Source organism: Pogona vitticeps, chromosome 9 (assembly GCF_051106095.1).
Source record: "Pogona vitticeps strain Pit_001003342236 chromosome 9, PviZW2.1, whole genome shotgun sequence".
Taxonomy (NCBI): domain Eukaryota; kingdom Metazoa; phylum Chordata; class Lepidosauria; order Squamata; family Agamidae; genus Pogona; species Pogona vitticeps.
In genome coordinates this window covers 1,175,244-1,200,751 of record NC_135791.1, presented here as the reverse complement: position 1 = coordinate 1,200,751, position 25,508 = coordinate 1,175,244, and the positions used below count along the sequence as shown (strand labels likewise).

General features: G+C 53.3%; 1 protein-coding gene across 17 annotated transcripts in view; it reads left to right on the top strand.

The window, feature by feature from the left end:
- Positions 1-25,508, top strand: part of MACF1 (microtubule actin crosslinking factor 1) — a 241,253-nt gene that overhangs the window by 191,189 nt on the left and 24,556 nt on the right. For 14 of the 17 annotated variants that reach the window (XM_072980349.2, XM_072980348.2, XM_072980345.2 and 11 more), the window contains 19 exons: positions 8,811-8,972; positions 9,515-9,685; positions 10,295-10,461; positions 11,806-11,965; positions 12,915-13,241; positions 14,020-14,104; positions 14,432-14,673; positions 15,359-15,565; positions 15,730-15,849; positions 16,822-16,929; positions 17,671-17,889; positions 18,606-18,809; positions 21,555-21,786; positions 21,946-22,172; positions 22,785-22,907; positions 23,098-23,199; positions 24,145-24,246; positions 24,397-24,570; positions 25,029-25,184. In XM_072980349.2, coding sequence (XP_072836450.2) covers positions 8,811-8,972; positions 9,515-9,685; positions 10,295-10,461; positions 11,806-11,965; positions 12,915-13,241; positions 14,020-14,104; positions 14,432-14,673; positions 15,359-15,565; positions 15,730-15,849; positions 16,822-16,929; positions 17,671-17,889; positions 18,606-18,809; positions 21,555-21,786; positions 21,946-22,172; positions 22,785-22,907; positions 23,098-23,199; positions 24,145-24,246; positions 24,397-24,570; positions 25,029-25,184 — 3,288 coding nt within the window. The remainder of the gene's footprint in view (positions 1-8,810; positions 8,973-9,514; positions 9,686-10,294; positions 10,462-11,805; positions 11,966-12,914; positions 13,242-14,019; positions 14,105-14,431; positions 14,674-15,358; positions 15,566-15,729; positions 15,850-16,821; positions 16,930-17,670; positions 17,890-18,605; positions 18,810-21,554; positions 21,787-21,945; positions 22,173-22,784; positions 22,908-23,097; positions 23,200-24,144; positions 24,247-24,396; positions 24,571-25,028; positions 25,185-25,508) is intronic. The other 3 variants (XM_072980350.2, XM_072980346.2, XM_072980338.2) reach the window with 1 other exon arrangement.

Here is a 25,508-nt window from a genome sequence, read left to right as displayed (position 1 = left end):
TCCAATGGAGAAGAGAAGCTCCCACCTGAAGAGCTACCTGAGGATGGAGAGGTAGCTGGTACCTCAGAGGGACTCATCCAGGCCACCCAAGAGGCGGAGGACCTCGCCACCCTTGAAGCTCAGGTTGGTCCACCAGAGCTAGAAGGTGGCTGTGCCGTCCTTCCCCAGGTGCTTGAGGCCTCGTCGGGGACCCTTCCCAACCCACCACGGTCGCCAGCTTCCGCAGCACCTGGCGCAGAAGGGCAGCTGGCTTCTGCCCTGCCGGGTGGAGGAGGACCTTCCACCGAGACCACCTCCTCCTTTGCTGCTGAAGGACCTCCTGATGGAACGGATGGATTGGTTCCAGACGACGAGGTACACTGGTTTCCTGGTTACACACAGGCGGCTTTGTCGCTTTGTAGGGAGGTGGGAGGAAGTAAGGGGTTCATCCATCGTTGACTCGACTAATACAATGTAGGAAGTACAATGCAGGCTGATGTCTTCTGTTAAAGCTTGGGATCACCTTCCCTTTGAAAGGGGGTTACATTTTGCAGGCAGACTTAATGGCTTTGATAGAAACGGCATGGCACGAGGGTGGGCTTTTGGGTGTGTGTGTGTGTGTGTGTGTGCATTTTAAGAGGTGGGAGAGCCTGTCCTTTGTTGCCTTCTACGAAATTTCTCCTCCGTCACCACTGCCTTGAACTGCCTGTCTTATTCAAGAAACGTTTGCGTGTTCGTGAACTGGGAAGAAAATTATATATTTTTCTGCTTGCAATATTGTGACCTCCTGCGTGTCGCTGCAGAGTTCAGAGGTGGAGGATGTGTTTTTGAGAAGGAAGGGCTGTAAAGCAAATCAGAGCTTAAAAGCTTTCCATAAAGAATAAAAAAAGCCTGCCACCTATTCAGAGCTTTTTCAAATTGACAGGAGAGGGAAGTTCCTGGGAACTTGCAGTTTTCCTTTCTGGAATCTTTTTCAATCTCTCTCACTGCCATCGGAAGTAGAATAGAGTTTATGCAAAGCATGTTTGCCACTTCAGCCTCCGTATAAAAGGACATTGTTTTCTCAGGGATACAGATTTTTGACAGTTGTCAACCCAGCCTAGGCTGGTTTTGTAACTGCTGGGGGGGGGAAGAGGGGAGGAGGAGGCGGCTTCCCCTCCCAATAGGAGTTTGGCTGGGTTGCAGTTTCTCACGCTTCCCGACAGTTAAACATTTCGAAACTGGGGTGGGTGGGGGGACTCGAGAACAGCCCTGGGAACTCCACATGTGGAGAGCAGGCTCCAGCTGCGAGCAAGAGGCTGAAGGGGTTTGTCAGTTTCAAAACAACGTGTCCTCCTCTGGCCTGTGATTGGGAGAGAGGCAGAAGCCCCCCACCCCCCACCCCCCGGCCAGCTCCCTGGGTGCAGGTCATTGAGCTACTTCTGTGACCGTCCATCCGGTAAAGGTGGAGGGAAAAGGCAGTGTGATGGGGAGAGAGCCCCCAAGTCGAAAGGGAGCGACAGTTTTTCCTGGGTCTCTGAGGCTCTTGTGCCTGAATGATCCCTTGATTGCAGACCTAGGAATTAGAGAATTAGAGAACTGATAGAGGTGGATGGGTCCTCACGAGACCTCGTCCATTCCAAAGCAGGGAATCCAGAGGTCCTGAACCAGGTGGAGATCAAGCCTCTGCTTTAAAAAAAAAACCCACCCATAAATGAAGGAAAGTCTATCCTGCCTTCTTCTGGGGCAGTCCATTAGAGCAGTATGAGAAGGGAACCCGTGACCTTATGGGGAGATAGGGGGTGAGCAGTGCTCCAACGCTGGAGGCCTTCAAGAGAAAAATGGGCCCACCGTGTGTCAGATCTGCTTTGACTGAGATTCCTGCCTTGAGCAGGGGGTTGGGCTTGATGGCCTTCGAGGCCCCCTTTGAGCTCCTTGATTCTGTGGTTCTGTTGTCCAGTGATTCTTAACTGTCAGGAGGTTTTTCTGAACATTGGTCTGAAATCTCCTGTCTTGTAATTCGAGTCCATTTGGTGCATGTAAGTCAGAACTGACTTGATGGTACACAATTCCCTAACTGATGTAACTCTTAGCTTTTGGAGCTGCCGCGTACGGACAGGCTCTCCTCTTCCACCTAGCACAGGGGATCCCAAGCTTTTTTGAGTCGCGACCTCCTTTTATTAACAGCAAAATAACCTCACCTGCCACGTTGGCCTAAAAAGGAATTTTTAATGGACGTCTTATAACCCCAATGGGCTTGTTTCTCGTACCTACGCATACACACTGATTCTAATATTCCACTCTGAAAGGTTGAGGAAGAAATGATCGAACAAGGGCTACAGCACTTATAAGGTTACCTGCAGCACCCCTAAAATACTTTGCGACCTCCTTGGGGATCACAGCCCTCAGTTTGAGGAGCACTGACCTAGCGGATCTTCAGCTGTTTGGGGATAGCTGGCTATCCAACCACATTTCAGTCTTTTTTTCCTTCAAGCTTGACATTCTCAGCTTCTTCAACCCTTCCTTGTAAGGCTTCGCTTCCAGATTCATCTGACATATTCCAGAGGAGGGAATATAATCTGTGCAAATGGCTTTTGCAAGAAGAGGCAAGCCAACTGGGAAGAACAGAATGCAGTCCTCCAGATGTGGCCAGATGGGGAGGTTCCAACATTCTCCATCATGATCTCCTCTGACTTGGACTACTGGGAGTTCTCGTTGGGCAACACATAGAGGGCCGCAGGTTGCCCAACTCCTGCTTTCAACAGAGAGGGTGGAGAGGTCGGGGGTCTGACTCACAATGGTGCAAGCGAAGTGAGTCCCGGGTGGGTCAGGATAGGCTTGACAGAAAATCCGGGTCTTGGGGAATAACCTAGGGAAGGCAGGGGAAAGCAGTCTGGTGAGCCAGATGATGATGATCATCATCATCATGGAACTGCAGAGCTGAAAGGAAATGTATGGATCATTGAGTTCAGCCCCTGTCATTGAGGCCCAGTGGGGGAATTGGACTCCCAACCAAAACCCCCCTGAGCTATGATGTTTGGGGAACCTGATTCGATGTGTGCTTCACTAGGAGCGAAATTCCTTCAAATTCATCAGCCAGGCTTGTTTCCAGATAAGTTTGCATCAGAATCGGTAAACCAAGACGGACGTGGGCTTTCTTTCCTCTCAGTTCAAGCATGTTTAATATGTCTGCCCCGGTGCAGCTGGCCTTTTGCGATAAGTCCGCTTTTGATCCTGATCTCATTTTCAGCCCGTTTCCCTCCCTCCGGGCCTTTCACATTTCCTGCTTTTGTGGCCGTATCTCATCTTAGCTTTTCAGCAGCTCGGAGAGTTTGATTTTAAGCTCCCGGGGGGAGGGAGAACGGTTCCCGGCCGATCTGCTCTCTAGCTGCCCAAACAGGAGTTGGAATCGGGGTCTTGGGAATGGAAATGCCACGTTGGGGCAGTACAGCGACACCCCCAGCCCTGGGGGGGGCTCCTTTTGCCAGGGGTTTAGGAATGCCCTCCCCCTCCGCCCCCTCGGGCCCCCTTGCCCAGTTCAAGGGCAGATCCGGGAGGTGGTTCAAGGAGGAGAAGCCAGCAAGCCAACGAAACTCTGCGCCTTCTGTGTCAGAAGCACGGACGGTACGCCTCCCAACTATTTTCTGCCGAGGCGGTGGTTAAACTTGACTTGCTTTTTTTTCCCCCAACCTCCTCCGCTGAGCCAGTCTCTGGTTTCTGCATCACAGGCGCCCCCCCCAATCCCGCAGCTGTTGCCGATTGTGTCCGAGGAGTGGACCTGGGGGGGGGGGTTGAGTTTCTGCTTGGCCTAAGCCAGATGCTTTGAAATCCTCCTTGGGATGGTTTTAAAAATAAGTTTTGAATTTTGAAGTTGCAGCCAGAGCCTGTGGGAAGAGGAGGCAGTCTCTGTGTGTGCGCGCGCGCATGTGTGCCTGTGCCTGCAAAGGGAGGGGGGGGGCTCACATGCCTGGCTTATCAATCTGGAGCTGCAGTTATAGGAGAAGGTGTGTGTGTGTGTGTGCGCACACATACACAAAGATTACATATAATGTCAAGCAAGCAGTTCCAACGGAAGAGGCTGGGGAGTTGCTTCCTGTCCCATTGCCGTCCCTCTTTCTAACACGAATCAGCATTGTGGCTCTGGAGAGCATCGTTGCTTCGTGTCCTCCTGGCAGGGTCCCCATTGGTGGACATGAGTTGCTGAAAGTTACGAGGGAGGCGTACATCTCTCCTCCACTGGCAACCCCCCCGCCCCCCAGCATCTTCCCCACCACCACCAAGACAGACTTTTCCTGCCTTGTATCCCTTCGGAGAGAAAGCATACAGACCCTGGAGTTGTTTTTTTATCACCAGGGGAAGCTCAAACATGTGTTGGCTTGGAAATCATTGTCAAATTTCTGTTTGGCTCTAAAGTTTAAAAATAGTTGCGCAAGGATGTTTGTGATTACGGCGATTTGTCATTTGATATCGCTCACTTACCATTAGCTTAATTTGCACCTCCCCTCCCCTCCCTGGGTCTCCCTGCAGGCATTCAGGAACTCTTAAGCAAGAGGGGGCTGGACTTCTTATCTTTTAAAAATAATTTCATGCTCATTGCGAGTGGCCTATTTCCACAAATACAGGATGTCATGCGTTCCATCACCACCACGGCTCTTGACCTTCCTTTCTTTCTGAGTTTCAGGGCTTTATTAAGCATGACCCAAAATTTAGGATCCTGTTGCTGTTTTCCCTTGCTTCTGCAGACATTTCTATTTTTTCACAACCATACTGTGTGATATGGTTGGCCAAAAGGCCAGGACTGCTCACTCGGGCCTCTCTTCCAGATAGACAGTGTTTCCGCCGTTGCCACCTCACCATGTCTTCCTTACTTGTCCTTTATTAAGCCGCCTCCTGGGGGAAAAGGAGATGTGAAGCGCAAGGCACTGGGGAGAGACGTCATATATTCTTCTGACGCGTTGCCTTGTGCTTTTAATCCTGGCTAGGATGCTTTCTAATTCTTGTCCAACATGTACCGTTTGAATAATTTTCTGTTTTCAGTTTTTAATACTGTTTTTTTAATGGCAGAAGCTGGCTTGGTTCCTTTTTTTTAAGGAGAAAGAAGGTATTTTTTTAAAAAAAAAACCAACTTTAAATAAATAAGAATTAACAAGCCATGGATCCACTGCCTGCCATCCTTGATGAGAAAAATCGAGGTGGGAGGCTTGGGATGTGAATTCATAACTACTAAGAATTGCACAAATAGAAATATGATTCATTGCACTGAATTCATGCATTTTTCCCCCTTGATCTTCTGGAAACTCACCTGGCAGATCTTCCAGAGATGGTTCACTCCCTGCAAGCAGAGGATGAGAACAGGGTGCCAGGGGGTAGCGTATATTGGTGTGTTAAATGTTTATTGCAAGTCTCCCTAGCAGAAGAGATCCGACTCTCGTTGTAGGGCCGGTCTCTCTCTCGATCAAAAGCTCAGTGGCTGAACCAAGCCAGAAGTCTGTCTGGGCGAGGTGCCATGTCAAGTTCTAGAAGGAAAAGGCTTACAAAGGCTCCCATCCTGCTCCCCAACCCCCCTCCGCCCCCCTCTGCTCCTGAAAGGGAGACGCAAAAGCAAGATCAGTCAGCCCTGTGTGAATGTTAACAGGAAGTTCCATAAGGCGGTGCAAGAAAGGGCGGGGGGGGGGGGAGAGGCTGGGAAGCCGATGAACCACTCTGCCCATAAGTTGGGTGAGGATGATCTCCTTTGGGGGACTGCAAGCAGGGAAGCCTCTCAGGATTCAGCGTGATGAAGGCTGGCAGAAGAGATGAGATTTCAGAGCCTCGCCTGCCATCGTCCCGTTTTAGGCTCTTGCCCCGCTGCATTCCTCCTTGCATTTCTTGCTACCGTTTATCCTTGTTTGGAGAGCCTCGATGGATGCCACGAGAGGTTTGCATCCGAGGTGAAAATGAGGCAGAAGGGTCCGCAGGAGGAAAGAGGCAGGGCCAGAAACAGGATGTAGGCTGAGGGAATCCGTCCCACGCTCTTTTCCCAGAGAGGAAAAGGCAGTGCATCCTCCTCCTCCTCCTCCTTAATCTCTCGTTTGTCATCTTAGCTTGCCGCCTCCTTGTTTACCAACCCAGGGCAAACAATGACATTTTACCTACCACTCCCCCCACCCCGTTTACGGTTCATTAGCGTTTTAGAGAGCTTTCGCTTGACTCTGCCCAACCCTGCAGTGCAGGACAGATGCTTCTCTGTCAGGAACCACGGCTGGTGGGCAGCGCTTCCGTGGCAGCCGCTTCGGCCACCCTTTTCCAGGAGCATGGAGCCTGCCCAACTGTTTTGCTGCCTGTTGTGCTTAAGCACGAAAGGACGTCACGTGTCTGTTGGTGGTATATTTTTTTCAGTGTTTAGCTTATTATCATGATGGTCCATGACCAACAAAGGACATTAAACATAGCAGAGATTACCTTTGTAAGGCGGTCTCAATGCTCACACGGGGGGGGGGGGGGGAGAGTTAAAGGAAAGTTATGGCATAAAATCATTGTCCGTTCAGTCTTAAAGTACTGTATGTTGCATGGAGCTGCAAGAAATTTTGCACCAGTTAAGTGTAATCTGGGGATCGAGACCTAAAAGTAGCTTGTGTTTGTTCTCCACAATTAAGTGGCCAATTAATCATCATAGATAAATCATGCCGCCACTCCCACGTTGAAAGGTGCCGTTTCCAGTCTTCCTTCAGGCCTTTTTTTTTCTTAGTACAGTTTCTCCATCTCTCAGAGTTGTGGGCCCCCACCTAGGGTGATGTGCCGTGGGGATCTGGCTGATAAAGGGTGGGGTAGTCCAGGTGGCCTTGAAGGAGACAGAATGGGTGGGTGGGTGAGAGGCTTGGGAGACACTGACCTTTCCAAGTGAGTGAGCCTGGATGTTTCCTTCCATCTCAGGATGGGTGATGGGGCCAGCCTGAGATGACTCCCCCGGGGCTGCCTTGCCCTTCCGTAAGCTCACCTAGGCGTTGGGGTGGGGGTTGCCCCTCGGGAGCCCTGTCTTGTGTTTCTCTTCCACCCCCAGGCTGAGTTGCTTTTGCAACATCGAATCTCCAGTGTTTTTACATTTCGCGTGCCAAAAACGCCAAATTCATAAGCTTAAGTTATGAATGAAACACTTTATATTGCAAATGCACTAAAATAAGTTGAGGTCTGAAAGGGGGGGGAAAGTAATGCATCTTTTCCCATTGAGCTGCCAACATTTCAAAATAAAAAAGGTTAATTGCTACAGTCATGCCTGAAGTGGCCACCATGGGCTGGCTGAAAGCCTCTCCCCGCCCGCCGCCCCCAAATGCTTCCTGCACCTGATGGCCTTCAGATATATAGAACTACACTCCCCATCGTCCCTAGCCGTTCCATCTTGAGGGCACCAGGTCAGGGGAAACTGCCTTAGGGAGACAGGGGCCCATTGGTTTGGGAACCTGAGAGACGGTGGGAGAGAGTTTCCCATGGGCAGAAAGGCGTTGCGTCCCCTCCGTGCGTGCGCTCCTGCAAGTCCCAACACGGAAGCCCCTTCTGCATACGAATTGCATAATACTGGAAACTGTGGGATCCGGCTCCTCAGCCCTCCGGCGCTCCTTGCTACATCTTCACCGCTTGGCTTCTACACCTGTCTCCGTGTTTGCCAAACAGCCCCCAAGATAGAACTGCACGTTCCTTTTCTAAAACTGTAGAGTAAAATTGTCCCATCTAATTAGCTGTAGCTGCCGTTTTACTCTGGAGAAGGAAGAACCGTAGCAGCTGGAAACATTTGCTGGGGCTTTATTTGTCCTTAGGAGGGGGCTGTTCCAAGGGGATGCAAGACCATGTAGGGGGTGGGCTGCCTTCGTGCGTGCTCGTTGCCCCTTCCCTCGCTTTAAGATCTGGTCCTTTCCTTTTCCTCCCAGAAGTCCTTAAAATGGCTGGTCCCCCCCCCGCCCCCCGCCCCCCTCCTTTTCCCCAGGAAGTCCGTGGGAAGTTCTCGGAGAAGCAGCCGAAGCATTAATCTCACTTGGGCTCTTGGTTTATGTAAAAGGACAAAAGGACACAACTGTCCCGTGTAGCTCAGAAGTTCTCAGCCATCCTTGTTTGGATCTCGTGAACTTTTTCTCCACGTGAGAAACAAAACTCCCGTTTTCCTCTTTACCAGAGTTTTTTTTAGGCCTTGCCTGATGGCAAACACCACTAAAGGAAGACCTTTCTCTTCAGACAGACTTTCCCCTTTAGTGACTGGGTGTCTGAGAGGGTTTAAAAACAAAACAACAGCAGAGCATTGTGCCTTGTTACTTTGGATCTGTTTCTGGTGCTGGTTTTGTGTACCATTTTTTAGTGTGGTGTTTGTTTGCTTCTTTTTAAATGTTTGTATACTTCCTGGTTTTAGGTTTTAAATGTTGTCTTTTCAGGATGTAAGGAGAAATGTGGGGTAAAAATACTTTAAATAAATGAATAAAACTCCTCAGTTCCTCTTGAGTTGCATCCTCCATGGATGTCCATTCCTGAGGGGTTGGTATCCATAGACAGAAGGGCTCAGCGGGTGAGCCAGAGACAGACCCTTGATGACCTTCTTGACAAGCTAAGCTCCTTTTTACCAGCCCAGTGTAATGGTGAAGATTTACACCAAGGAAACCCAGATGCAAACAACTCAGCCATCATTGGTTGACACAGCACCAGGACAGCCAGAATCTGTTCTGCCATCCTGCCTGATCATAAAGGAAGATGAAACGGGGGGGGGGGGGTGTGTGCAAAAAAACCCTTGTGTGCAAGGGAACGAGTGTAAACGAGCAACGAAACGCTGAGTAGAGATGTGGGCGAGGGTGGCCCATTCATATCCTCTCCTCTTGCCTCCTGCCTTTCTTCAGCTGTTCCAGAAGGAGCAGGTGGACCCCCTTCAGCTGAAACTCCAGCAGGTCAATGGGCTCGGCCAGGGACTCATCCAGAGCGCAGGAAAGAATTGCGACGTGCAGGGTTTGGAACATGACATGGAAGAGATCAACGCCCGCTGGAATTCCCTCAACAAAAAGGTGAGGTCCTGTCGCTGGCTTGCAGAGGATGGCTGGCCAGTTCCTTGTGGGTGTGCCAGACCGGGAGGAAGGGCTTCCCGGGTATCTTCTGATGGCATGGGATGCAGCACTCGGAGTGCAAGACGGATCCAGCCCCTTCCACAGGGTCTCCTCGAACGCGGTGTTCTCTTCTATAGAGCACCCTGCTTGGCGCTAACCGTGCATCCCAAGAAAAATGGACGGCCAGCCCAACCAGGGCCAAGGGGGTTCTGGAGGTCCGGTTGACCTTTGGTGTGGCAGATGTAGACCTGGCCACCGGTCTCCTAGAGGCCTGGTCTACCTCCACGCGAAGTGGATAGACTCGGTTCCCGGTCTCCCAGGTCCTCTCCCTCTGTGGGGTGCTTTTGTTTCACCTCTGCAGAATGTGACTCAGGGTGGCCTACCTCGGAGGGGGATTGTGAGAATACCCACCTGTGGAGGTGTTGTTTTGTTCTGACCCGGGCTGCTTTCATAACCTCTGTGTCTTTCTGTGTGTGCTTTTTTTTGGGGGGGGGGGATGGCAGGTGGCCCAGAGAATTGCACAGCTGCAGGAAGCCCTGCTGCATTGTGGGAAATTCCAGGACGCCTTGGAGCCCCTGCTCAGCTGGTTGGCCGACACGGAGGAGCTCATCTCCAATCAGAAGCCGCCGTCTGCTGAATATAAGGTGGTGAAGGCACAGATCCAAGAGCAAAAGGTGAGCCAAAGGCCATGGGAAGAGAGGGAGCCAGGCTTCCCTGGGAGGAGGAGGAAGAGTTGGCAGCCTTCCTCGTGGCCTTGCTTTGCCCCAGGTGCTGAGCTCCATCGGCAGCACCGCATGCTGCCCAGGCAGAAGAGAGGGTGTCGCTGGCTTTCCTTCTGCCCAGGGCTGGTCCCCTGCCTGCCCCTTGGTCATGTTGGAAGAAAGGATGGCGGTCAGGGGTTGCAAAGCTGTGCCCAAGCAGAGGAGCAAGGGGACCATGGGGTGTACAGTGGGGGTGAGGAAGGGCCTGCCCCTGACTTTCAGCGTGGTGCCCCCCCCATGTGGAATGACTCGAAGCCACAGGTGTTGGAAGGCGGTGACTCCCCCGGGGGAGGTCAGGGAACTTCAGTTTGGGGGTGATGGGGGCGACGGTGAATGAAAGGCTGAACCAGACATAAGAGAGGATGGGTGGCATTCTTACTCTGGTGGGAGGGAAATGGGGGGCCTTAGCAAAGGGAGAGTTCCTTTCTCGGATCCTGGGATTTGGGAGGAAGAAGGGGAATTCCTTATTTATTGAATGGGATAACCCTCAGTTCTTTGTTTCCTAAAATTTTTCAAACGTAGCTGCTCCAGCGACTCCTGGATGACCGGAAAGCTACCGTAGAGATGATTCAGGCGGAAGGTGGGAGGATCGCGCAGTCGGCCGAACCAGCGGACAGGGAGAAGATCATTGCCCAGCTAGACAGTCTTGGAAGCCACTGGGCGAGCCTTCTGGGCAAAGCGGCGGCCAGGTAGGCCTAGAGAGCCGTCTGGCCAAGCTTGGCTGCCATCCTGTGGCCCTGGAAGGTGGCGGAGGCAGTGGTGGTGGTGGTGGTGGGGAGCCAGCCTTTGTTCAGTGCTCAGCCCTCTCCTGGAACAACCGCCGCGTTCTTTGGCTCCCTAAAGCCTCAGAAAGGAGCTCTTTTATGAACCTTGGCAGCCCCTGTAACGCGCAGGGGACGTTTTTCAGAACAGCTGTAAAGCGTTTTCTCTGAAGCCTACGCTCGCCCCGATCTCCTGCGTCTCGCTGCTCTTCCCCCAACGGCTGGAATCTCAACACTGGAGTGCAATGGGTGGGACCGAAAATTATTTATTTTTAAATGGTGGCAGCGCGCCAAGAGGTTGCCTGCAGAAGAGTCTCCCGGCCATGAAATGCTTTTGAATCTCTTCTGAGTCACAGACGGTCCCGAGCAGGAACTGTGGGGCTCCTTTGTGTGCCTCGACAATATTTCCCTGGCCTGGCCGCAGCCCCAGAATATGCCAGCAGAGGGAAATCCACAGGAGGGTCCTTTGCACGGTTAATACGGATGGGGGGGGGGTTATATGCCAGCGTGCGGGAAGGGCAGAGAAGCAGAGCCCGGCTCTTTGTGTTTTTATTGCACGCCCCCTCCCTGGCCTGAAGTGAGGACAGAGCACAAAAAACTCACGATGGCTTTGGAACAGGGGGTCCCACTCTCTCTGCGGGGGACGGCTTGGTGGGGGCAGGCAGAGAGGTCCCGGTTTCCCCTTTCTTTCCTTAGAGCAAGGTGGTCAGTGAACAAGCTTCTTTGCAGCTCCTAAGTTTGAAAGATCAGTAGCATCCAGGGAATGGTTCACGTGACACCTTTGCCCACCCTCTTAGTCCTGGCCCTTTGCTACCGACCGTCGGACCCCTTCCTTGGCCAGTTTCCTGCTCCTGACACCCCCATCCGAGGGTTTGTACTTATCTCTATGAGTTTAGCAGCCTGCTCCTTGGGGTCTCAAATCTCTGGAGTCTCCAGCTAAAGGATTTTGGGTAGCTTGGGCTGGAAATGTCCTTTGTTTGGGAAGAGGCGAAACAAACCAATATTTGTGTGGTCTGTCTCTCGGTTCAAGATCACTTCGTGTGCCCATATATGGTTTTCATTTCTTCATTCCCAGCTTAGAACAGGGGCGGCTGGATTGATTGGGGCTGAAAGCTTCTGAGTTTTTTGCGTTGTTTTTTTTTGTATAATAGCAGAGATTTCCACGGTAAACATAACTCTCGATCACTTAACTTCTGCAGGAACGCCTCGTCGTCTGGCTCGCCGCTGCGACCTTCCAAAATATCTGAATGAATATCGGTTGTCTTTCCTCAGGCAAAATCAGCTGGAGGAGATCCTGGTCTTGGCCAAACAGTTCCATGAGACGTCGGAGCCCATCGCGGACTGGCTGTCGGTGACCGAAAAGAAACTGGCCAATTCGGAGCCCATCGGGACTCAGACGGCCAAAATCCAGCAGCAGATTGCCAGGCACAAGGTTGGCCGGTGCTTGCCGAGGGATGAGAAAACGTCGGGTGGGGGAGGATGTGGGGAAAACATGAGCGAGAGGGCCTCGGGGCTGTGAAAGGGAGGTTCTCCATGGAGATCCTGTATGTGTATGAAAGAGAGACCGAGAGAGACCGACAGGCGGTGGAGAGTCATTGTGGAAGAATGCGTTGAAGCCAAGCTGGGCTGGTTGGAATCCACACACGCATGGCTTGTTCTTGATTGTTGAGGTTGAATTCAGGTGACTCACCGCTTGCCCATTGACCAAAATGACTAAACCCAAGAATCCTGCATTTACTGGAACACTGTGTGGGTCTGCTCAGAGGTGGGCCCCACACCCTTCAAGGGGGGGGGGAGTCTTACGTGGTGTAAGGCAGCCTTCCCCAGCCGATTGGGCCAAGCTGTCTGGGAACGATGGGAGTTGTCATCTGCATCTGGAGATTACCCAGTTGGAGAAGGCCTGGTTTTACAGGCATGCAACTTTTAAAAGGGTTTTATGCTCAGTAATGTCCCATCTGCTCTCTGATGATTAGATGGTGACAGTGATGGCTTTCTGGATTAGCAACATCCTATCTCTGTGGAATGGCCAGAGCCGTAACTTCCATCTTGGCTGTGAGAAGACCAGGCCTCTGTTCTAATTCCTTGTCAGCTTACTTGGTATCCAAGAGGGGGCAAAACGAAACATTCTCTCCTTCCTTCCGCCACCACTTCCCAAAACCATTTATTTGATAAGTGTTCTTGCCCACATGCGGGTGGATTGTGTTATTTGAGTTTGCATGACCGTCACCCCTATTCATAATTCAGTCTTGATTTGCATTTCATTTTGTTTCTTTTTCAGCCTTATTTGATTTGTGTTGATTCCATATTCAATCATCTCTTTCTGTTTGCTTGTTTGTTTCTCTCTTGTTTTGTTTTGTTGACAACCACCCCCAAACGGCCAGGCTCTCCAGGAGGAGATACAGAGTCAGGCCGGAGCCATGACCCAGGCGCTCCGCATTGGCCAGACTCTGGCCACCCTGACCTGTCTTGCGGAGCAGGTCTCCCTGGCCGAGAAGCTTGACCTCCTCAAGGCCCGGTACACCGAGGTGTGTGACCGGTGTGGCCGCAAGGCTGCCCTCCTGGACCAGGCTTTGTCCAACGCCCGGCTCTTTGGAGAGGACGAGGTGGAGGTGCTGAACTGGCTGGCCGAGGTGGAGGACAAGCTCAGCTCCGTGTCCGTCAAGGACTTCAAGCGGGACATCCTGCAGAGGCAGCACGCGGACCAGCTGGTATTGACCCCCGCCCTCCTCCGCCTTTTGTCACTCTCTGCTTTCCTGTGTTTCTCTTCCGTTGAGTCATTTCATTTGGGTTTTCATTTCGACCAAATCTTAAGAACAGCAAAAGTCCTTCTGAGAGGCTCCAAAGTCCTCACAGCAGCCCTGGGAGGTCGGCCGGTCTTTGCAGAGTTGGTCTGCTTTGGCCGGAGGAGTGGATGGTCAACACTGGACATTTGAACCAGAGGTTGGGAGCATTTCTTTAGTAGATCAGCAAAGATTTACAAAGAGCCGACTTTCCGGTTCTCCAGAGCGATTCCTCAGGCTTAAATGCTATAAAATCCGGGGGGAAACTGGTGAAGAAGAAGGGGGCACGGGGGTGGGTGGGAAGTCCCTTGTGTCCAAAGAAAGGTCTGGCCTGGATGTCGATGCCATTGTCTTTGAAAGCAGGGGGCTCTTCTGTACCTCTTCTGTTTTGGTTAGAGTTGCAAGATTAAAGGGCTGTATGGAGGCTTTGTGTCCACTAAAGAAGAAGTTGCATTTAATTGTCCCACTAGATTAGAAAGTCATTTGAAAGCCGATGAGCTAGAAATGCTTTCTCATGGAGACTGCTCTCTTTGGGCATTTGTGATACCTGGCTCAGGTGTGGGGGTGTGTGGCCTTTCCAGCAGCAAAACTAAAATGTGGGAAAACAAGCTGAAGGCAGCATGGCATTGGCCTTCTGGCCGGTGCCTTCTGGCTTCAGAGGGAAATCCTCCATGGGAACTTAGCTGGAGCGTTTCTTTCTGTCTAGGCCTTGAACGATGAGATTGTGAACCGCAAGAAGACCGTAGACCAGGCCATTAAGAACGGCCAGGCCTTGCTGAAACAAACCACAGGTAAGACTGGGACAGATGCCAGCCCCTGCGCCGCCTTCCCTGCCTTTTGCAGCTGCCTGGCAGAATGTGGCCTCCCCATGTGCCTCCCCAGATGTGGATGGCCAGTGACCCTCATGCGTTGAGAACCCCTTTGCTCGCACGGTGCTGCAGCTTTGCACCTGTGCACCCATTCCCAGGTGGAGGAAGGGACTTTAGATAAATAAGGGCAGGCTGGATGGGATTTGAAAGGAGGGACATGAAAAAGGATCAGATCCGAGAGACACTTGGAAGAGCTTGCCAACAGATGGAAGGACTTGCTTGAGCTGAACCGGTGGCGTTTCCCTGCAGGGGAGGAAGTGCTGCTTATTCAGGAGAAGCTGGATGGCATCAAGACCCGTTACTCGGACATCACGGCCACCAGCTTAAAGGCTCTCCGCACGCTGGAGCAGGCCCGCCAGCTGGCCACCAAATTCCAGTCCACTCATGAGGAGCTGACGGGCTGGATGACTCAAGTGGAAGAAGAGCTGGTGTCTGGTGGAGGGTCCTCTCCAGTTCGGGAGCAGATCCCGCAGTTCCAGCAGAGGCAAAAGGTAAGGAAGGTCGTCCGCAAGCGAACGCGGTTGCAAGCTGGAGTGATTCCTCTGGATATTGCTTGCAGGAGTGGGCCAGTCGGAGGCCGCAGTTGCACCCGGGTCCAGCTGAGGGGCTTCATCACAGAGGCATCAGGTTGGCCCCTCGGCCGGCAGAAGGCTAGTCTAGAAGGATCTTTGAGCTGTCTTGTCCGCCAAGGCATTGCCGTTCATAAGAGCAGAGGTTGGCAAAAGAGAGTCTACGATGCCGTGAAACGGGTACAAGCCACGTGCTTTGTGTGAGGAGGCTTCACGCTATGGTCCGTGGCCTGCAGGTTGGTTAGGTGCCTCCACCTTCTCCTGCCAACGGTCATGCAGTTGTCCTCTCTCGTCAAGACACAGATGGAGGTCCAGATGCCGACTGGGAAAAGCTCTTTCTTGTCACAGCAAATGCAAACTGTATTTTTCATATAGTGAATGCAGAAGGTTGTTTTGCTCTGCCGCTGTCAACAGTAGCTGTTTCAAAATGCAGTTTTTGACCTCTCGCTAAAGGAAGCCTTAACACTTTTTAAAGGGTCTCTGGGTCTGCTTGTGACCACTCCTTGAAGCCAAAATGTCTGTCCCTCCCCCTCCCCAGTATAATTCTAAGGATGAGCAGAAGGCTTTGTTTTTTGCTTATTTGCTTGTTTGTTTCTTTCCATTTCAGGAGCTAAAGAAGGAAGTGATGGAACGCCGACTTATTCTGGACACCGTGAATGAGGTGAGCCGAGCCCTCCTGGAACTGGTGCCGTGGCGTGCCCGCGAGGGGCTGGATAAGCTTGTCTCGGACACCAACGAGCGGTACAAGGTGATCAGTGAGACCATCAAGCAAAGAGTGGAGGAGATTGATGCTGCCATACAGAGGTCCCAGCAGGTAAGATGCGTCTGTGTGTGTGTGTGTGTGTGTGTGTGTGTGTGTGTGTTGGGGAGGGGGAGAGAGCAGCCACTTAATTGTTGGGGCATTTTCTTCCTTGTTGGATTTTCTTCCTTACATTTTACTGACTGAATCGTACCCTCCTCTCCTGATCCTGATCTTAGTACGAGCAGGCGGCTGATGCAGAACTTGCTTGGGTGGCCGAGACAAAGCGAAAGCTGATGGCGCTGGGCCCCATTCGCTTGGAGCAGGACCAGACCACGGCCCAGCTGCAGGTGCAAAAGGTACGTGGGGAGCGAAGGTGCGTTCATGGGCTGAAGTCTTCGAGGGAGATGCCGAGTGGGGGTGCCTGGCTCAGTTCATCCCCCCGCCCAGCCACAAAAACAAAACATGTGTTCGGCGCAGGTAGAAGGAGGGTATACGTTTTTGATGGGCAGCAGACATAGGTGGCTATGCTGAAGGGTATGACTCAGAAATTTGCCATGTAGATGGGAGATTAATGGGTCAGCGGGATGTCTCCAGAGGAGAAGAGAGCAGAGCAGCGGGAGCTAATTGAGATTTATAGATGCCTGGCTCACGCAACAGTTAAAGGAGTCCCAGTGGAAAGAAAGCAGAGGTTTTATTCTCAGTGTTGAGCTGGAAAGAAAAAAGCAGGCTGGCCTCACATGAATTTAAGCAATTTCCTTCGTTGCTGCCCAAATTAATTGGGAAGGTTGAAAATGAAGCCCTTTGGGTAAAGGAGTTGAACGAGAGCACCCCTTTTTGGCAAGGGGGCAGGATGAGGAAAATACGCTGCTTGCGATGGTTTGTGTTATTCATTCCTTCGGATGTTACCGTATTTTTCGCTCCATAAGACGCACCTTTCCATAAGACGCACCAATTTTTTAGGAGAAGAAAACAGGAAAATATAACCCTTTTCTTCACTCCATAAGACGCACAGACTTTCCACCCCCATGTTTTGTGGGGGAAAAGTGTGTCTTATGGTGCGAAAAATACGGTATTTTGAGGAAAGGGGGCGGTTTTATATTTCAGTGGTAACAAAGGGTAAAAGGATGAGCCTTAGTGGCCTTGAAAAATGCTTGCAGATGTGACTTCATTACAGGGGGGGAGGCGATACTCTAGTGCAAAAGTGCTGTTGCATCGAAGATGGGGAGCAGCTTCTATCCTCTCTCTTGTTTTCACACTTTTCTCCTTTTTTAAAAAAATAATGAATAAAAACAATGCCGCTTTCCTTCCCACTACGTTCGACCTCGCAGGCTTTCTCGATCGATATCATTCGTCACAAGGATTCCATGGACGAGCTGCTCAACCAGCGCAGTGAGATCTTCGGGACATGTGGAGAGGAGCAGAAGGCCATGTTGCAGGTAAGTCGGCACCTCCTGGACAACTGGGAGGAGGGTCAGAATTTAGGGTGGTCCGGATGGCCCGGGGGCAGGCCTGGGTGAATCGGTGGAGGCTCGGTCCTGCCCCTCAATGGAGGCTGGAGAGCCACACACCAACCCGCGTGCGTGTTGGCGCTTAAGGCAAAGGAGCAGCCGGTCCTCTCCTGAGCATTACGGTACCGTTTGCAGAAATCCGATGTGTTACATCGGCTGCTTGGGTCCTTCTGGGGAGAAAGGGGGGATAGAAATAAATAAAACAAATATATAAAACTCATTGACAAGTTGTGTGACTCAGCAGAGAACTGCAGATGCCTTCACTAACTTCTCAACTTGTTGCGGTTCACCACCGAGATTTATAGCCATGGCATTCATTATCCTAATAATGATAATAGGGGGCCGTGGATTTGGACTTAAGGTGACCCTTTCCAGGGTTTTCTAGGTAGAGAGTCCTCAGACGTGGTGTTCCATCCACTTCTTCTGGGGGTGCTCTGGGACTGTGTGTGCAGCTTGCCCAAGGCCGCACGGGCTGGCTTTTCTCCCAGGAGATCCCCAGTGGGGGAATCGAACTCCCAGCCTCGGGCTCCATAGCCAGAGACCTTCACCCCCTGAGCTACCCAGGCCAGCTCACCCATTGCATTCTGCGTGCAGAAAAACACAGTGGGATCTTAGCCATGCCTTCCCGCCGGCTCTTTCTAACCTGGCTTTTCTCCGCTCGTCCCGTAGGAGAAGACGGAGTCCCTTCTCCGGCAGTACGACGACGTCAGCCACCTCAACTCGGAGCGCTATGTGCGCCTGGAGCGGGCCCAGGTCTTGGTCAACCAATTCTGGGAGACCTACGAGGAGCTCAGCCCCTGGCTGGACGAGACTCAGGCGCTGATTGCGCAGCTGCCGCCTCCGGCGATCGACCACGAGCACCTCAAGCAACAGCAGGAAGACATGAGAGTAAGAGGCTGGTGAAAACCAGGCGCAGGCAGTGTGTGTGCGTGTGTGCATGTGTGTGCGTGTGCGTGCGTGCATGCACACTCTCACTCTATCCTATTCCAGTGATGGAAAGGAAATGCAGGTCTCTCGGGCTTTGTTGTGAAAGGAGGTGGGGTAACCCAAGATTCTGTGAGCATCTCTCGGGGAGGGAGGGCTGCAGCGCATAGTCCTTGATGGGGAAAGGGCGTGGCGTGCAAACCGACAGGTGCTTGCGGGGCCACTTAGCAAGAGGGGAGCCTGACGAGGGGAAAGAGCTGCACAGAGGAACCAAAGCAGGTGGTTCAGGGTGAGAGAAGGTGGCCGGGGACGGCTTTGAGTGCTGAAGCTCACCAGGCTGGATGGGGCCCCATCAGCGCACCGCCCTCCTGTCGCTGCTTGGAGGAATACCACGGATGGCTCAAGTTTGCCTTCTGGCTGAATAGCGGCATTCTAGTGGGTGGATCTGGGCCACGCTCCACTGGCTGGTCCTGTGCTTCCTTTTTGAGGTCATTTAGCTTTTTCTGAAGTAGCGCCAGAGTTCCACCTCCAGAGCATTGACCTGACGATGTTCCGGTTTTTGGAGCCCAGAAGCCTGTGGGTTTCAAGAGCAGGATTTGGTCTTTCCTGCTGTGACCTCGGGATTGCAAGGCAGACGGACCGGGGGGACCAATCTTGTCTCTTGGAACCGTTCCCTGCAGCAACTGCGGGAGTCGATTGCGGAGCACAAACCTCACATCGACAAGCTGCTGAAGATCGGTCCGCAACTGAAGGAGCTAAACCCGGAGGAAGGAGAGATGGTGGAGGAGAAGTACGTGGCCGCCGAAGCCGCCTACCTGCGCATCAAGGAGGAGGTCCGCCAGCGAGCCCTGGGCCTGGACGAGGCCGTCTCGCAATCCACCCAGGTCTGTCCTTCGGGGGCTTGGTTGGGTCTGCCTCTTAAGCAGACGTCAGGGCAGCTCTCGGGGGGGGGCGCAGGGCGGTGGAGGGACCCACGTGGGGGGGGGGGTCTGGGACTCCTTTGCAGATGAAAAGGGAGGCCGGGCTGGTGGGGTGTTCAGAAGGGAAGGTGCGCTTCTGAGATCCAGCTTGACGGGTTGCTTGCCTGGTCTGGTGGAAGAGGCAGGGAGCCCGTGCGGTGTTGTGGTTCGAGTGGGAGCCTGGGATTCGGGAGGACTGGGTTCAAGCCCCTGCTTGACTGTGGAGACCCAGCGGGAAGTAGCCGCAGTAAAGCACTCCTTGAGCAGCCTCAGCGTCTCTCAAGGAGGAAGTTGGGCCATCATCGTAGGTTGGAAGCCGGCCCAGAGCACAGGACTTCACACTTTTGGATGTCTTTAAAACGATGAGGGGCAGCGACTTGTTGAGATGGGAAGGGGTGGAGGTCACAGCACGAGGCGAGGGAGGGTCGCGCGTCCCTTCTGCACCGGCTAAACTAAAGGGCCTCCACCCACACCCCGAAAGGAGGGGGCCTTGGGCCCCTGGGAGGCTCTTCGCCTCTTCGCCCTCGTGGTCACACCAGGGTAAACTTCAGAGTCTGGATACCTGGGGTCGTTTCTCCGGCTGTGCCCCAAAGGAGGATCCAGAAAGAGGGGCTGATCCTGTTCCAGCGGTTCCCCCCTTTCTCCCAGGAACGGCTGTTTTGCACAGCTGATCGGCCTCCATTCCCCCTTCCGGGGAGAGGGGACCCTCGTGTTTTTTGGGGGGAAACCCCCATTTCCCCTTAAGCTCCTGGGAGGACACTGGGGAAATCTGGGCGGGCCGGAGGGAAAATAGGTTATGAATTCACTGCCCCCCCCCCTTTCAGGGAAAGGTGCAGGAGTCAGTGGTGGCGAGAGCATTAGGCTCATACCTGCTTACTCACGAGTTAGGTTACAGAGCCCCGCAACGTCCTTTGCTTGCTTGGGAGATGGGGTGGAACTGGGTCGGGTGGGCCCCCTAAGATCTGTGCAAGGAGGAATGAATTGGACAGAAATTTGAACAGCCATAGCAAGGGTGTGTGTGTGTGTGTGTGTGTGTTCCCCCCCCCCCAGGCAGTCTGTGTTTTTTCCCCTCTCTGACTCATGTTTAAACCAGGGAATCCCCCCCCCCTCGCACATCTCATTTCAACCCCCAGAGACCCTTGTAGTTGTCTAAATGCTAACCGTAGTTAATATTGTTATATTAGCTGAGGGGTTGTGTTTAGTGTCCCTTCTGTTCACGATCTGAAATGTTGATCTCGTTGCGTCACTGACTCCCCTCCCCTTGGTTTATACTCATATTAACTGGGTTTTTCCTCCACCTTCCCGTCTCATCCCCCCCCCCCATTGTGGATTGTGCCCTGTGTTGTCTGTTTCGGTGCCCGTTACCGTCTTCCCTGCGTGCTCTTCTTCGCATTTCATTGTTGTGTTGACCGCACACCCCACCATGACAGATCGCGGAGGTAAGACTCCCCCCCCCTCCCTCCTCCATCCCATGAACACCTCCTTCCATTGCGCCGCCAGCATCGCTTCGCCAGCCAGGGACGGGTCCCCACCCCGTCCCGCTTATCTTTTCTCTTTGCTTTTGGCAAATGGGCTCCTTCCACACAGTAGTCACCGGGATGGCTGGGCTGATCTGCAGCAGCAAAGCAGCAGAGCGTCTCACGACACCTTAAAGGCTCCCAATACTTATTGTGCAAGAGGGCCAGGTATACGAGTCCCCCGCAGAGGGGGCGGGCGGCTTGGTGCCATGCGCACGGACCTTTATGGACGTGGACCCATTCCAAACGGCCTCTTTCTGAAGAGTAAGATGGGTTTCCCATTGGAGGAGCGTGGCCATCCCCGCCCCCCTCGGAGGCGCCCCCGTCGCCTCGTGCCACGGTTTCGGATCCGTGAGCTTGCCTTGCGCTTCACTTCAGTTCTCACTTTTGATTTGGTTTCTCTGGCCGGTGGCCATCCTTGTCTTTTTGCACATCGCCATTTCACGCACCGGATGAGGATGAGGATGAGCGCTCCTCTTGGAGGCTCAAAGCACTCTGCAGATATTCATTTAGTAATCCTGACAACAACCCTCCCTGTGAAGGAGGCCCGTTTTATTCCCCCCATTGCCAAGAGCAGGAAGAAGGGCCTGGGGGTGGGGTGGGGGGTGGCTGGCAATGGGGGTGGGGGGTCAGGAAGGCCAGACAGTCCACCTCAGGGCCACCAAGTCACAGATCTGAATTCACCCCGGCGCTCAGGCCTCTTTCAACCAGCGCTTCCTCCCTGTGGCACCAAGAGGAGAACGTATTCCCCCCTTTTTTTTCTGGGTGTAAGTTTGGATTCTGTTATTAGCGGCTTTAATTAAGGCTGATCAAGGAAGCCCCCATTTGCTCACAGGTAGCAGAAATCCCCCTATGGGTGTTTCTTTGGCCCAAGCAGATGGCGTGCGAGCTCCCAGCCATCCTGGTGGCCTCAGAGTGGCCCTGGAACCAGAAAGAAACTCTTGGGAGTGAAAGCCTGAAGCCCCTCTTCCTGCAGAAGAGAAGCGGGCACAGATCTTGGGGTCTAGAAGGACCCCTCCCTCGAAGCAGGGCTTGTTCTGACACCACCTGTGAGACCAAGGAACCTCTCCAGCATCCTGGGGGGGGGCAGGCCAGCATGGGGGGGTCTCCTCCTCCCCATTGCCCTCGCTGACCCCTCCGTCCTCCCCTGTAGTTCCACGACAAGATCGAGCCGATGCTGGAGACGCTGGAGACCCTCTCCTCCCGCTTGCGCACGCCCCCCTTGATCCCTGCCGAGGTGGAGAAGATTCGGGAGTGCATCGGCGACAACAAGAACGCCTCCATGGAGCTGGAGAAGCTGCAGCCCTCCTTCGAAGCGCTCAAGCGCCGCGGGGAGGAGCTGATCGGACGCTCCCAAGGAGCTGACAAGGATCTGGCCGCCAAAGGTACGACGGCAGCGCTCCGGCGAGCGTGCGGGTCTCCCCAGCATCTTCCTCGGTGTCCGCTTGCATTCTGAGCCCTCCTTTCCTGATGGAGGAAGATCCTCTTCCATGGCGTAGATGATGGTTTTTTTAAAAAAAATTGTTCTCCTTTCACCGTTTCAGAGATCCAGGATAAATTAGATAAGATGGTGTTCTTCTGGGAAGACATCAGAGCCCGGGCAGACGAGCGCGAGATCAAGTTCCTTGATGTTTTAGAGCTGGCGGAGAAGTTCTGGTACGACATGGCGGCCCTCCTGACCACCATCCGGGATACGCAGGACATTGTCCATGACCTGGAGAGTCCCGGCATCGACCCGTCCATCATCAAACAGCAGGTGGAGGCCGCCGAGGTAAGGAGGGTGAAGGAAGGCCCTTCCGGCTCCAGGCAAAAGGAATGAGTTTAAAGGATTCTCTAAAATTCCAGAGGGAGGGATATTTAAGCATAGGCTGGCCCTTCGCGCAAGAGAAACTTGGTAGCCTTTTAACTTTGTGATTTCTCTGCTACCAAATTTGGAGATGAATGTTATTTCCTTCCGATGGTGGACCTATGCATAAGAGGCTCTTCTTCTGCCCGGTGCAGAGAGGAGATTTAAAACAAACCAATACTCAAAAGGGCAGCTCCCTCAAACAGAAACTGCAGGATAGGTTTACACCTTTTGGTCTTCTGCAGGGCATCTGCCTTAGCTGGCAGTTTGGATAAATATTTCAAATATCCTTATAGCCTAAGTGTGTGTGTGTGTGTGTGTGTGTGTGTGTGTGTTGCTTTTTTAATGCTTCAGCCACTTTAAAAATCAATCTCTGGTTACCAACACAATTTAAGAGTCAGGACAGCTCAGGGGTGCACACTGACCAGATAGGCGGGGTATAAATTAAATAAATAAATAAATAAATAAATAAATAATAATTCTGTAGCCCAAATGAAGTTTGGTGCAAATAAACCCCTCCCCCACTCGTCCCTGCAGACAATCAAGGAAGAAACGGACAGCCTTCATGAAGAGCTGGAATTCATCCGGATTCTCGGGACCGATCTGATCTTTGCCTGTGGCGAGACGGAAAAACCGGAAGTGAAGAAAAGCATTGACGAGGTGGGTGGAGGTGGCGGCTGACCCCGGGAGGGCGGGGGGGGGGGAGACTCTCAGCCTGGGGTTCCAATACGGGGTGGGGAGAGCATGGGTTGGCAAGGATTTGGCCACCGTTGGCAAGCCTTTTTGTGTGACTCTCAAGACGGTGATCTCTCTTGGCGCGGCGGCCACCCATTCTCCCTTCCTCTTGCAGATGAACAGCGCCTGGGAAAACCTCAACAAGACCTGGAAGGAACGTCTCGAGAAGCTGGAGGAGGCCATGCAGTCGGCAGTCCAGTATCAGGACACCCTGCAGGTAGAGGGAGCGGTGGTGTGGGGCATGGGGGGGGGTGATATTGGGCTGCAGGGAAGTGGCGACAGGGGTGGGGGGGTTCCTGCCTACAGCCTGAAGTGGGCAGAGGCACCGCCCTCTCCTCCGTCACAGGGAGGGTCCAAAGAGGTGGATTGGGAGAGGCTGGGAGTGTTTCAGGAACGGCAAGACGGGTCCACCACTGGGCAAATATGCTCTCATATGAGCCATCACCGTATATGGGTGTGTAGAGCTGGACAGTTTGAGAAAGCTGACCGCAAAAGAATGGATTCCCTTGAAATACGGTGCCGGAGGAAAGCTTTGTGGGCCACCAGAAAGATGATCAAGCGGGTCCTGGAGCAAATCAAGCCTGAACTATCTCTGGGGGAGGGGGAGGCAAACATGTTGAAACTGAGGATGATTTCCTGCTTTGGGCCCATGATGAGAAGGCAGGATTCTCCGGAAGAGGCCATCAGGCTGAGAAAGGCGGAAGTCAGCCGGAAAAGAGGAAGACCCAATAACACGAGATGGACTGGTTCCCTAAAGGAAGCCACAGGCTTGAGTGTTCAAGAGCTAAGCCGGGGCAGTTGAGGACCGAACAATGTTGGGAGGCAGCTCACTCAGAAGGTCACTGTGAATTGAGGGCGCCTTGACAGCCCATAGCCGGAACAACCTCCCGAGTCCTGCTTGAAATTTTCCAAATTTCCACCGATGAGGTGCAGTTAAAGCCAGGCTGCTGAGCTGGGTGGAAAATAGAACCAGACCTTTTGTTTCCTGGGGTGAGAGAACCAGAGAGAGAGGGAACGCCCATCAAACATCTGCTTTGGGAGGCTTTCCCCTTGCCGGGTCCTGGGGTGTGTGTGTGTTTGTGTGGGTGTTGGGTGTGTGTGTGTGTATGTATGGGCTCTTCCTCTCTTTCTCCTTCATTGGGGTCCACGTTCTCTTTTGCAGGCCATGTTTGACTGGCTGGACAACACCGTGATTAAACTCTGCAACATGCCGCCCGTGGGCACGGACCTCAACACCGTCAAAGAACAGCTGAACGAGATGAAGGTGTGTGTGCTTTTGAGTGCGGGCGTCAGCAGCGGCACCCCCCTGCCACTGAGCTTTCCCGGAGGTTTGGCGAGGGGGTCGTGGCGGCTCAGGCACCGCTGTGGACCCCGCCTGGAACCGCCGCCTTCCTTTCTCCCCCCTTTCTGGCAGGAGTTCAAGATGGAGGTTTACCAGCAGCAGATTGAGATGGAGAAACTGAATCACCAGGGGGAACTCATGCTTAAGAAAGCGACGGACGAGACGGACAGAGACATCATCCGGGAGCCGCTGACGGAGCTGAAGCATCTCTGGGAGAACCTGGGTGAAAAAATCGCCCACCGGCAGGTACGGGGGGGGGGGGGCTACAGAAGGGAGCAGGGGCTGGCGGGTGGGTCTGCCCTCACCGGCTGTCACTTCCAGCTGCTGAACACCCCCTGGATGCCTGAGGTAGACCAAGACCAGCTCGCCCAAAGGATCTGTTCCTCCTTGCCAGAGTAGAAGGATCAGGGCCCTTTCTTTGGATGCAGTGAGGCTGTGGAAGCCCCTCTTCTGTCGAGGCCGGCGTTTGCTTTCCTTCAGTGTGTTCTCACCCACCCGCTTGTCTCTTCCTCTCTTTTATGAGCTAATTTCTTGCTTAATTTTTTGGGCCCTGTCTTTAAATCATCACACATCTTCTTGAGCATCCTTCTTTTGGAGTCCGGGGGGGGGCGGGGGGAGGAAACCCTGTCAGCAAAAGAAAGCCAGCTTCTGTCCCTCTTCTGCTGCTTCTCACGGCCCTTTGCTGTCTTGTCTTCTCCAAACAGCACAAGCTGGAAGGGGCCCTTCTGGCCCTCGGGCAGTTCCAGCACGCCCTGGCCGAGCTGGTGGCCTGGCTGACCCACACGGAAGAGCTGCTGGACGCCCAGAGGCCCATCAACGGTGACCCCAGGGTCATTGAAGTGGAGTTAGCCAAGCACCATGTAAGTGCAAGCCAGGGTCCGGGCTGAGCTCTTTCGGGTAAGCACCTCGGGGGGGGGGGGGAAAGCCCTGCCTCCATGGGTCAAAACACTGGCTGGGCTTGAAAAAGTTTGGAATCTTAGAAAGTGGCTGGGAGGGAGGGGACATGTGCACCCCTAACATCCCTTCAGCAGAACTGCCTTCTCCTTTTCCAAAGAGCCCTTTGGGGCTCCCCTTGCTGCCGTGCTGTCTCACAGCCAAGCGTAGAGGCACTGAAAGGAACCGAAGTTTTTTCAGGCAGGATCGGGGCTACACTGGGGCCGTCGGCCTGCGGCTGTGCCTTCGGC